This window comes from Lissotriton helveticus, chromosome 7 (genome assembly GCF_964261635.1).
Source record: "Lissotriton helveticus chromosome 7, aLisHel1.1, whole genome shotgun sequence".
NCBI lineage: Eukaryota > Metazoa > Chordata > Amphibia > Caudata > Salamandridae > Lissotriton > Lissotriton helveticus.
The window spans coordinates 96,494,510-96,508,083 of record NC_136068.1 but is presented as its reverse complement, the minus strand read 5'-3'; the positions used below and the strand labels follow the sequence as shown (position 1 = coordinate 96,508,083).

Sequence of the window (13,574 nt, the reverse complement as noted above, 5' to 3'; positions counted from 1 at the left end):
GACACGAGTTGCAGTGCAGTGGAAGACCCTTTGCAAAGGTTGATTGGTCACCTTTCTGTTACTTATTACTGTATTTGGGGGAGAACAGCCATTACAACGCGGGGATTACAACGAAAGTCGTTACAACGACTTTCGCTGGAGGGCGCTCTAGGATAGGGAATAGTTTAATTTTCTATCCAACACCTTCCCTACTGTCAACGTGGGCTGGAGTTGGAATAGAAAATTAAACTATTCCACTATCCAGCGCCCTCCCGCTGTAATGCCCGCGTTGTAATGGCATGCGGGGTAAAAGCCTGCGTTGTAATGCCATACAACCGTATTTGGGTTTTCAGCAGCTACTAATGAGATAAAACTTGGCCTAGGTAGTGTTAACATGTGTAACACTTGCCTAAATAATAATGTAGCACTTTCACAAAATGTGGCACAATATGCCGAATAATGTGCCTTTTCTTAACACAGATGGGTCCAGCATATCTGGCGGATAAACTGGTCAGATACACCCCTCCACGCTCCCTTCGCTCAAAGGGGAAAGGTCTTCTCACCATTCCGCGCATAAAACAAACCAGACTAGGAGGCAAAGCTTTCTCCTACCTAGCCCCTCGTATCTGGAACCAACTACCCTTGGATATCCGCCAATGCACTATATATCTGACCTTCAGAAAAAAACTCAAAACATCACTTTTCTAGCTCCTAGTCCTTACCTCTTCACATCCACAGCACGGAGATAACCCACCCAGAGTGACTCAAGCGCTTTATAAATGATATAAATAAAACCCATAATATTTAATCCTGACACACAATTTAGTCCCTACCGCATAATTCCAGTGGCCCTGGCTGGAACAGGTGACTGGAGGTACGAAAGAAACAGAAGAGCCAAAGTGCCAGAGTTTTTCCAAATAAATTACACACTACAGCCAACTTGGAATGGAATGGGCTTCTGCTTGGTAATGAGAAAGGAGCAATTTTTAAACTACTTTTTGTAGCAAGGGGAGATTCTCTGAAAATCAAGAATGACGTTTAAATACCATGATGGAAGCAACTGAGGGGGCTCTCAATAGCTCAACAAGTTTAATCAACAGGATAATAATAGGATGTGAAAAAAAGGATGTAAGTAAACTTTGGAAAATAAAGTATGTAAAAGGAAATTAAAAAAAGAAAATCTAAGAATTGGTTTCTAACAAGTGGTTAATGCTATCTATCTTGAAAATGTTGATTTTTTTAGATTACATGTTTGTCTTGATTGGTATTCTGTGATTGGGGTTTCTATAAAAACATATACGCCCTGCACAATATTTATTTTTATCTCTCTTTGTCTCTTTCTCTCTCTCGCTCCCCTTGACTAACTCATACTCCCTGACATTCACTCTGCCTCAACATTTTGACAAATCAACTTCACCAACTCTCTCTCTTACACACACAGTGCAGTGGACATTAGGAATATCTATTACAACATCGGAGGGGTTTAAGGCCAAAAGGAAGGAGTTTAGTGAGGTACAGGCTCCTGAAACCCCCCACCCATGTAGGAGTAAGCCCATTGCTATTCACAAATTATGCTTCTAAAGTTTTTACAGCCTTAAAGGTGATAAAACAGTAGTAAATGTACTCCAGTGCAGCCTTGGAGTATGTCAATTACCAGCCTTGGCCTCTCAAGGGCACTGCAACACACGCCCATAGAAAACAATAAGACAGGGCCTTAAAATAACACACCATAGGGTATAATGTTAAAGAAATATAAAAAAGAAATAGATAGATAGATAGATAGATAGATAGATAGATAGATAGATAGATAGATAGATAGATAGATAGATAAATGTTAAAAATATGTGAATAAACAGTTTTTATTATTTTAACATTTTAAAATAAACTTAATTTAATAATAAAGTTTTATTAACTTTCCAACTTTTGGTAAAAACATCAGAATGATCAAAATTAATTCAATAAAACTTTTAACCAAACTTGATACATGCTAAATCAAAAATGTATTTTCTTCTTTAAGAAATTACAGTTTAATTCAATTAAATATATTTAAATTAATTATTTATTACAAATTCAATTTAGTCAGTTAATGTACTCGAACACTTTAATTTATTAGTTCAATGTTAATAATAAATGTTTTACATTATTTTACATTTATATTTTATAATCAAGTCCCATAGGGAAATTTCAACCACAGTGGCGTTGATCTCCTTACAACACCCTAATAAATGTATTTTCTGGTGAATAGTTCGGTACAGGTGCTTTCAGTTGGTTATGGGGATTTCACCTGGGTTTTTGAATGCATGCCACACTGGAAAAAACACACACACTCTCTCTCACCTCTCTTTTGAAAGTCCTCAAAATGTTGGTTATTTTACAAAATATTGTGTTTTTCTCACTTAGTACTCACATCAATCTGCATTCCTCTCCCTTTCCACTGCCCCTTAACTCTCTCTCATGCAGCCTGCTTGTCCTATAATATATTTTAACTTTATATGCCAGCATGATTGTTGGGAAATCTGAAGCTCACCCCCACTCAAATTTACTGACAATGCTACGTCCCTGCCTAGATACACAAGTAGATTTACACTTGAGACTTTCCCCCAGATTCATCATTGTCCTCTTTTGCGAGTCCTTAATAGCGATTATTAAGGAATCGCTATTAAAGACTAGCAAAACAGGATGCATGTAGAAATCGCAATTTATTTTGCGATTTCTACTGCTTCCTTATTTGCGATTCGCTAATTGCTAATCGCAAATAAGGAATGGCTTTCCCATTCATTCCTATGGGCCTCAAGGCCCATAGGAATGAATGGCGAGTCATTCCTTATTTGCGATTAGCAATTAGCGAATCGCAAATAAGGAAGCGATTTCAAGGGTGCCAGGGTGTCCAAAGGACACCCTGTAGCACCCTTGAAATGCAAATGTACACTGGTGTTGCGCACATACATGTCCAAAAGACATGTGTGTGTGTAACATACAACTTTCGCTATTTACCACGAAGTAACACTTCACGGTAAATAGCGGCCCCATATTGCGAATTCGCAATTTTAAAAAGGTTCATGAATAGCATTTAAAGAATCTCTGATTGAGATTCCTTACATGCGAATCTTCGCAATATAGCGATTTCTAGTATAGGGATTTTTGCATTTGGGATGATGAATCCCAAATGCAAAAATAGCGCTCGCAAAGGGCCAGATTCTCAGAATCTGGCCCTTTGCGAGCCGATTTCAGTATGATGAATCTGGCCGTTTACTCTTTACTCAAATCGATCAAATTACAGCACAAATCATCAGTGGTGTTGTCAGAAAATGACTTCAAAGAAGAGTGAATTTACCACCCACAAAGTTGAGGGATAACTTATTTTAAGAGATGCCTCTCTGGAGCAGTGTTTCCTAAAGTGTGAGTTGCGACCCACTGGTAGGTCCCAAGCGATTTTTAGTAGGTCGCGAAAGTCCAAGCAATAAATACATTTTAATTCTATATTTATCTTGTCACATTTGCTAAGCCTTCTGACAAACTACAGCTTATTTTCTAAAATGGTAATTGGTGTTTATAAACTCCTCTTACTTTGCAGTCCGAGAGGGAAAAGTAAAGTGAATTATGTGACAATCTTGCTGGGGTACAGGGAGTGTGAATGAAAAGTTGTAGGATGTTATTTTTTGTAACACACAACAAAACGTAAATACCTATAAATGAACTTTACACATTCAGCAGTTGGGAAAGCAAAAATGAATCAAATTTTTGGGAATTCTGAAGTGTGATGGAAACAAATATTTTAATAGGATCAAAACAAATCAAGGCAATTCACTTGGTGAGGCACAAACGATAAATGTTCACTAAAAAGACGATTTCCACAAATTATTATTCGTTTGCAGTATAGTGCTATAAGTAATACTGTATGTCTGTGCAAATGTAGTGGTCATTTCAATGGAAAGGCTCGACTACACGATGCTTCAGTTACATTTAAAAATCTACCATCTCATGTCCATTAATGCTAGGTAGGTCGCGAAAATTGGGTTGTGGTTTTTATGAGTTTGGAAAGCACTGCTCTAGAGTATAAATTTAAAACAAATCAGATTTGTGTTCTAGAATTTCGAGGATCCAGGACAACTTAAGACTATGCCCTGCTTTTACCAATGAGTAAACTATGAGGGCCCTTAACATTGTTCAGAGTGGGCAAAAAGTTTAAGGTGTGGCTGGTAATCAAGGGACTGTTTGATATGCTGCTAATATATTTTATTGCCTTGACCTGTGTTAGTCATAGCACTTTAGAGAGTGAAGGGATCTCCTGTACATGCACATGAAGAGATGTGTTTTTTCTACCTGATTACAAATTATGCCAGAGTGCTGTTATTAAAGTAGCCCCTGTCTGGATCCTTTCACAGTCCCAACAAGGATGCAGTGTAATAATAATCCACATTTGTAAAGCGCACAATCACCCGTAAGGGTCTCTAGGCGCTGGGGACCGTCGGAAAGATTAAGCGAGCTATTGCCCAGAGTCACATGGTGCTGGGCTAACCTGACGCCGGAGCGGCGGATCGAACCGTGATCCCCAGATTCCAGCGTCAGTCGCCCTGGCCGCGGCGCCACAACTCTCCCACAGTGTACAAGCCCTTAGCAGTTAACTAAGCTACACCCAATATCAAAAGAGGCCTGTGTCCTGTCTTACACCTGGGTGGAAATTATCTTGCAATTGTAGAAATTCTTCAGTGATCCCAATAGGGCAAGTTCATTTCCCAAACTCTAATCATTTTAATTCGCCTTTTATAGTTTATTACCAGCACAAGGGAGACTGCATTGAAATGGACCAGCACTGTACCAGCTGTGCATTTTACCAATATTATGGTTCACTATGGACTTAAACACCACTGACTATGTTTTTTATATGGACTATGTTTCCCCACAGCCTAACACTACACCTGCTGCACTTCTTTATTTATTTATTTATTTATTTTTTCAGTTTGTAGAGCACGACAGCTACCCAAGTAGGGTTTCCCGGCGCTAATGGAGACAGGAGCAGCATACAGCGGGTAATAGGTTATTGGTTAAACAACCAGGTTTTAACTGCTTTTCGGAAACGGCCGTAGCCGTTTATCTTTTCTATGGCTACTTTCTTAAAGGTTTCTCACCGACTGCATCTCTTCACTGGGGCATGTTCTGCGTGTGCCTTGTACCTATGGCATTGTTATGTCTGGATTGGCATTGCTGGCACTGCATCTTGCCTATCATATGGTGACTGGTTGACTCACACCATACATGCTGAGCCTCTTACCTACAGTCTGGTTCCCCTGGTATCCTGTGAACAGTATCCACGGAGCCCATCCTTCCAGAAACAGGGCGGCTGCTCTTTCTGCCACGCGTACGTCATGGCACCCCAGGCAGATGATGACATCACTCTGGCACCAACAAAGGAAATTAGACGCGTTATTTGTGCACCATTTAGCAAGTAATCAGTATGAAAATTTGGGTTATTCTACAGATATTTCTTGAGTCGAAGAACAAATAAACACCATACCAATTTTTTTGTGTGTTTTTAGATATCATTCAAACAACATAAAGGAAGGCAGTGTGTGCAGAAAATGGGATGCCTAGATAAACTCATGTACATCCTAGATGCAAGTGGCTTGGACCAAGAAACTTAAATCTAGTTTTGTGGTAGATCCTCATGTAAAACAATGATTATATTTAGATACTAACATCTTCTTCTGCAGAAGGCTTGCTTGAGTGGCTAAGACATGTTATAATGTAGGCATGTTCTACTCAAGGAGCCACACTCAGGGGAAACATGCTCTGATGTAGGGGGTATAATCTAGTGAAGAAGGCATGCTATGATGGAGAGGGTGTGCCGTAGAAGAGGATTAATTCCGTAGAGGCAAAATTGTGCTTTACTCGCAGAGTCAGTGTGCTATAGTGAAGGAAACGTGCATTACTGAAGGAGGTGTGCACTGCTGGAGGTGGAGTGCTCTGTTGTAGGAGCTGTGCACTGGTGCAAGAGGTGTGCTCTGTGGAGGAGGCCTGCAAAGATGGAGGCTGCCTTCTCAGGTGCAAGAGTAGTGCAGCAGTGGAAGAGGAGGAGTGCTCTGGTGGAAGTCAGGTTCAATGGTGGTGGAGAAATCCTCTGATTGGAGAGGCGCACTCTGGTATAGACGCCGTGATCTGGTGAAAGAGGCTGGCACTGGTGGAGGCGCCGTGCCCTGGTGGAGGGGGCCTAGAAAGGTGTAGGAGGCCTACTCGGGTGCAGGAGGAGTGCTCTGAAGGATGAGGTCTGCTTTGATACAGGAGGACAGCTCTGCTAGAGAAGGCATGCTTTGATAGAGGAGATGTGCACTGGTGGAGGTCTGCTCTGGTGATTCTAGCTATGGAGGAGTAGTACTCTGGTGCAATAGGTGACCTGGTTGAGAAGGCGTGCTCTGGTGAAGGAGGTGTGCACTAGTGGCGGAGGCATGCACTGGTGGGGGAGGCGTGCTCTGGTGAAGGAGGCATGCACTGGTGAAGGAGGCATGCACTGGTGAGAGAGGCATGCACTGGTGAGAGAGGCATGCCCTGGTGTGGGAGGCATGCACTGGTGAGAGAGGCATGCCCTGGTGTGGGAGGCATGCACTGGTGGGAGAGGCATGCACTGGTGGGAGAGGCATGGACTGGTGGGGGAGGCATGCACTGGTGAGAGAGGCATGCCCTGGTGTGGGAGGCATGCACTGGTGAGAGAGGCATGCCCTGGTGAGAGAGGCATGCCCTGGTGTGAGAGGCATGCACTGGTGGGAGAGGCATGGACTGGTGGGGGAGGCATGCACTGGTGAGAGAGGCATGCCCTGGTGTGGGAGGCATGCACTGGTGGGAGAGGCATGCACTGGTGGGAGAGGCATGGACTGGTAGGGGAGGCATGCTCTGGTGGGGGAGGCATGCACTGGTGAGAGAGGCATGCCCTGGTGTGGGAGGAATGCACTGGTGGGAGAGGCATGCACTGGTGGGAGAGGCATGGACTGGTAGGGGAGGCATGCTCTGGTGGGGGAGGCATGCACTGGTGGGAGAGGCATGCTCTGGTGAAGGAGGCGTGCGCTGGTGGGGGAAGCGTGCACTAGTGGTGGAGGCATGCACTGGTGGAGGAGGCATGCACTGGTGGGAGAGGCGTGCACTGGTGGGAGAGGCATGGACTGGTGGGAGAGGCATGGACTGGTGGGAGAGGCATGGACTGGTGGGAGAGGCATGGACTGGTGGGGGAGGCATGGACTGGTGGGGGAGGCATGGACTGGTGGGGGAGGCATGGACTGGTGGGAGAGGCACGGACTGGTGGGGGAAGCGTGCACTGGTGGGGGAGGCATGCACTGGTGGGGGAGGCATGCACTGGTGGGGGAGGCATGCACTGGTGGGGGAGGCATGCACTGGTGGGGGAGGCATGCACTGGTGGGGGAGGCATTCACTGGTGGGAGAGGCATGCACTGGTGGGAGAGGCATGCACTGGTGGGGGAGGCACGGACTGGTGGGGGAAGAGTGCACTGGTGGGGGAGGCATGCACTGGTGGGGGAGGCATGCACTGGTGGGGGAGGCATGCACTGGTGGGGGAGGCATGCACTGGTGGGGGAGGCATTCACTGGTGGGGGAGGCATGCACTGGTGGGGGAGGCATGCACTGGTGGGGGAGGCATTCACTGGTGGGAGAGGCATGCACTGGTGGGAGAGGCATGCACTGGTGGGAGAGGCATGCACTGGTGGGAGAGGCATGCGCTTGAGGGAGAGGCATGGACTGGTGGGGAGGCATGCACTGGGGGAGGCATGCACTGGTGGGAGAGGCATGCACTGGTGGGAGAGGCATGGACTGGTGGGGGAGGCATGGACTGGTGGGGGAGGCATGGACTGGTGGGGGAGGCATGGACTGGTGGGAGAGGCATGGACTGGTGGGAGAGGCACGGACTGGTGGGGGAAGCGTGCACTGGTGGGGGAGGCATGCACTGGTGGGGGAGGCATGCACTGGTGGGGGAGGCATGCACTGGTGGGGGAGGCATGCACTGGTGGGGGAGGCATTCACTGGTGGGGGAGGCATGCACTGGTGGGGGAGGCATGCACTGGTGGGGGAGGCATTCACTGGTGGGAGAGGCATGCACTGGTGGGAGAGGCATGCACTGGTGGGAGAGGTATGCACTGGTGGGAGAGGCATGCGCTTGAGGGAGAGGCATGGACTGGTGGGGAGGCATGCACTGGGGGAGGCATGCACTGGTGGGAGAGGCATGCACTGGTGGGAGAGGCATGAACTGGTGGTGGAGGCATGCACTGGTGGGAGAGGCAGCACTGGTGGGAGAGGCAGCACTGGTGGGAGAGGCAGCACTGGTGGGAGAGGCATACACTGGTGGGAGAGGCATACACTGGTGGGAGAGGTATGCACTGGTGGGAGAGGTATGAACTGGTGGGAGAGGCATACACTGGTGGAAGAGGTATGCACTGGTGGGAGAGGCATGCACTGGTGGGGCAGGCATGCACTGGTGGGAGAGGCAGCACTGGTGGGAGAGGCATACACTGGTGGGAGAGGTATGCACAGGTGGGGGATGTAGGCACTGGTGGAGGAGGGATGCACTGGTGGGGGGCATGCACTGGTGGGGGAGGCATGCACTGGTGGAGGAGGGATGCACTGGTGGGGGGCATGCACTGGTGGGGGAGGCATGCACTGGTGGAGGAGGGATGCACTGGTGGGGGGCAGGCACTGGTGGGGGAGGCATGCACTGGTGGGGGAGGGATGCACTTGTGGGGGAGGCATGCACTGGTGGGGCAGGCATGCACTGGTGGGAGAGGCAGCACTGGTGGGAGAGGCATACACTGGTGGGAGAGGTATGCACAGGTGGGGGATGTAGGCACTGGTGGAGGAGGGATGCACTGGTGGGGGGCATGCACTGGTGGGGGAGGCATGCACTGGTGGAGGAGGGATGCACTGGTGGGGGGCATGCCCTGGTGTGGGAGGCATGCACTGGTGGGAGAGGCATGCACTGGTGGGAGAGGCATGGACTGGTAGGGGAGGCATGCTCTGGTGGGGGAGGCATGCACTGGTGAGAGAGGCATGCCCTGGTGTGGGAGGAATGCACTGGTGGGAGAGGCATGCACTGGTGGGAGAGGCATGGACTGGTAGGGGAGGCATGCTCTGGTGGGGGAGGCATGCACTGGTGGGAGAGGCATGCTCTGGTGAAGGAGGCGTGCGCTGGTGGGGGAAGCGTGCACTAGTGGTGGAGGCATGCACTGGTGGAGGAGGCGTGCACTGGTGGGAGAGGCATGGACTGGTGGGAGAGGCATGGACTGGTGGGAGAGGCATGGACTGGTGGGAGAGGCATGGACTGGTGGGGGAGGCATGGACTGGTGGGGGAGGCATGGACTGGTGGGAGAGGCATGGACTGGTGGGAGAGGCACGGACTGGTGGGGGAAGCGTGCACTGGTGGGGGAGGCATGCACTGGTGGGGGAGGCATGCACTGGTGGGGGAGGCATGCACTGGTGGGGGAGGCATGCACTGGTGGGGGAGGCACGGACTGGTGGGGGAAGCGTGCACTGGTGGGGGAGGCGTGCACTGGTGGGGGAGGCATGCACTGGTGGGGGAGGCATGCACTGGTGGGGGAGGCATGCACTGGTGGGGGAGGCATTCACTGGTGGGGGAGGCATGCACTGGTGGGGGAGGCATGCACTGGTGGGGGAGGCATTCACTGGTGGGAGAGGCATGCACTGGTGGGAGAGGCATGCACTGGTGGGAGAGGCATGCACTGGTGGGAGAGGCATGCGCTTGAGGGAGAGGCATGGACTGGTGGGGAGGCATGCACTGGGGGAGGCATGCACTGGTGGGAGAGGCATGCACTGGTGGGAGAGGCATGGACTGGTGGGGGAGGCATGGACTGGTGGGGGAGGCATGGACTGGTGGGAGAGGCATGGACTGGTGGGAGAGGCACGGACTGGTGGGGGAAGCGTGCACTGGTGGGGGAGGCATGCACTGGTGGGGGAGGCATGCACTGGTGGGGGAGGCATGCACTGGTGGGGGAGGCATGCACTGGTGGGGGAGGCATTCACTGGTGGGGGAGGCATGCACTGGTGGGGGAGGCATGCACTGGTGGGGGAGGCATTCACTGGTGGGAGAGGCATGCACTGGTGGGAGAGGCATGCACTGGTGGGAGAGGTATGCACTGGTGGGAGAGGCATGCGCTTGAGGGAGAGGCATGGACTGGTGGGGAGGCATGCACTGGGGGAGGCATGCACTGGTGGGAGAGGCATGCACTGGTGGGAGAGGCATGAACTGGTGGTGGAGGCATGCACTGGTGGGAGAGGCAGCACTGGTGGGAGAGGCAGCACTGGTGGGAGAGGCAGCACTGGTGGGAGAGGCATACACTGGTGGGAGAGGCATACACTGGTGGGAGAGGTATGCACTGGTGGGAGAGGTATGAACTGGTGGGAGAGGCATACACTGGTGGAAGAGGTATGCACTGGTGGGAGAGGCATGCACTGGTGGGGCAGGCATGCACTGGTGGGAGAGGCAGCACTGGTGGGAGAGGCATACACTGGTGGGAGAGGTATGCACAGGTGGGGGATGTAGGCACTGGTGGAGGAGGGATGCACTGGTGGGGGGCATGCACTGGTGGGGGAGGCATGCACTGGTGGAGGAGGGATGCACTGGTGGGGGGCATGCACTGGTGGGGGAGGCATGCACTGGTGGAGGAGGGATGCACTGGTGGGGGGCAGGCACTGGTGGGGGAGGCATGCACTGGTGGGGGAGGGATGCACTTGTGGGGGAGGCATGCACTGGTGGGGCAGGCATGCACTGGTGGGAGAGGCAGCACTGGTGGGAGAGGCATACACTGGTGGGAGAGGTATGCACAGGTGGGGGATGTAGGCACTGGTGGAGGAGGGATGCACTGGTGGGGGGCATGCACTGGTGGGGGAGGCATGCACTGGTGGAGGAGGGATGCACTGGTGGGGGGCATGCACTGGTGGGGGAGGCATGCACTGGTGGGGGAGGCATGCACTTGTGGGGGAGGCATGCACTTGTGGGAGAGGCATGGACTGGTGGGGGAGGCATGCACTGGTGGGAGAGGCATGCACTGGTGGGAGAGGCATGCACTGCTGGGGGAGGGATGCACTGGTGGGGGAGGGATGCACTGGTGGGGGAGGCATGCACTGCTGGGGGAGGGATGCACTGGTGAGGGGCATGCACTGGTGGGGGAGGCATGCACTGGTGGGAGAGGCATGCACTGGTGGGAGAGGCAGCACTGGTGGGAGAGGCAGCACTGGTGGGGGAGGCATACACTGGTGGGAGAGGCATACACTGGTGGGAGAGGCATGTACTGGTGGGAGAGGCATGTACTGGTGGGAGAGGCATGGACTGTTGGGGGAGGCGTGCACTGGTGGGAGAGGCATGCACTGGTGGGAGAGGCATGCACTGGTGGGAGAGGCATACACTGGTGGGAGAGGCATACACTGGTGGGAGAGGCATACACTGGTGGGAGAGGCATACACTGGTGGGAGAGGCATACACTGGTGGGAGAGGTATACACTGGTGGGAGAGGTATACACTGGTGGGAGAGCTATACACTGGTGGGAGAGGTATGCACTGGTGGGGGCATGCACTGGTGGGAGAGGCATGAACTGGTGGGGGAGGCATGCACTTGTGGGGGAGGCATGCACTGGTGGGAGAGGCATGCACTGGTGGGAGAGGCATACACTGGTGGGAGAGGCATACACTTGTGGGAGAGGCATACACTGGTGGGAGAGGTATACACAGGTGGGAGAGGTATACACAGGTGGGAGAGGTATGCACTGGTGGGAGAGGTATGCACTGGTGGGAGAGGTATGCACTGGTGGGAGAGGTATGCATTGGTGGGAGAGGCAGCACTGGTGGGAGAGGCATACACTGGTGGGAGAGGCATACACTGGTGGGAGAGGTATGCACTGGTGGGAGAGGTATGCACTGGTGGGAGAGGTATGCACTGGTGGGAGAGGTATGCACTGGTGGGAGAGGTATGCACTGGTGGGAGAGGCATGCACTGGTGGGAGAGGCAGCACTGGTGGGAGAGGCATACACTGGAGGGAGAGGCACACACTGGTGGGAGAGGTATGCACTGCTGGGGGAGGGATGCACTGGTGGGGGCATCCACTGGTGGGGGAGGCATGCACTGGTGGGGGCATGCACTGGTGGGGGAGGCATGCACTGCTGGGGGAGGGATGCACTGGTGAGGGGCATGCACTGGTGGGGGAGGCATGCACTGGTGGGAGAGGCATGCACTGGTGGGAGAGGCATGCACTGGTGGGAGAGGCAGCACTGGTGGGAGAGGCATGCACTGGTGGGAGAGGCATACACTGGTGGGAGAGGCATACACTGGTGGGAGAGGCATACACTGGTGGGGGAGGCATACACTGGTGGGAGAGGCATGTACTGGTGGGAGAGGCATGTACTGGTGGGAGAGGCATGGACTGTTGGGGGAGGCGTGCACTGGTGGGAGAGGCATGCACTGGTGGGAGAGGCATACACTGGTGGGAGAGGTATACACTGGTGGGAGAGGTATACACTGGTGGGAGAGGCATACACTGGTGGGAGAGGCATACACTGGTGGGAGAGGTATACACTGGTGGGAGAGGTATGCACTGGTGGGGGAGGCAAGCACTGGTGGGGGCATGCACTGGTTGGGGTGGTATGCACTGGTGGGAGAGGCATGCACTTGTGGGGAGGCATGCACTGGTGGGAGAGGCAGCACTGGTGGGAGAGGCATACACTGGTGGGAGAGGCATACACTGGTGGGAGAGGCATACACTGGTTGGAGAGGTATACACTGGTGGGAGAGGTATGCACTGGTGGGAGAGGCATGCACTGGTGGGAGAGGTATGCACTGGTGGAAGAGGCATGCACTGGTGGGAGAGGCATGCACTGGTGGGAGAGGCAGCACTGGTGGGAGGGGCATACACTGGTGGGAGAGGCATACACTGGTGGGAGAGGCACACACTGGTGGGAGAGGTATGCACTGGTGTGAGAGGCATGCACTGGTGGAGGAGGCATGCACTGTTGGGGGAGGGATGCACCGGTGGGGGGCATGCACTGGTGGGGGAGGCATGCACTGGTTGGGGCTGCATGCACTGGTGGAGGAGGCATGCACTTGTGGGGGCATGCATGTTAGAAATGGGATCCCTGGTTGGCCGAGGCTTGGGCCAAGGCCAGGCAGAAATCACCACTTCTAGTTAGGGTAGGGAAGTCACCCGCCAAGACAACCCCTGCTCACCCCCTTGGTAGCTTGGCACGAGCAGTCAGGCCTATCTCGGAGGTCATGTGTAAAGCATTTGCGCACGCACCCCCAGCAACAACCTTCCGGGCCCCCCACAAAAGGACTCCACACAAGAGATATATGAAAATGGCTTTTGTATTACAAGGGACACATAGGAACATATACCTTACAGGGTGCCAGAGGCACGGGCAGGATTTACAAGGGACAACATACAGGACAGGGCCATGGGACCACTGCCAGGGATATGCACATGATGGAGTCGGCATTTAGAACATATAACAACTGGGAGTTTCCTCGAACTAGGACTAGAACACACAATCACCAGGAGCTTAGCATTAGAATACGTCACGCCCCGGGGTTTCAAAG

The 13,574-nt window shown here is 52.5% G+C and overlaps 1 protein-coding gene across 1 annotated transcript in view; it reads right to left on the bottom strand.

The window, feature by feature from the left end:
- Positions 1-13,574, bottom strand: part of LOC144766639 (uncharacterized protein SCO4629-like) — a 52,620-nt gene that overhangs the window by 17,996 nt on the left and 21,050 nt on the right. The window contains exon 3 of the mRNA XM_078650422.1: positions 5,252-5,375. Coding sequence (XP_078506548.1) covers positions 5,252-5,375 — 124 coding nt within the window. The remainder of the gene's footprint in view (positions 1-5,251; positions 5,376-13,574) is intronic.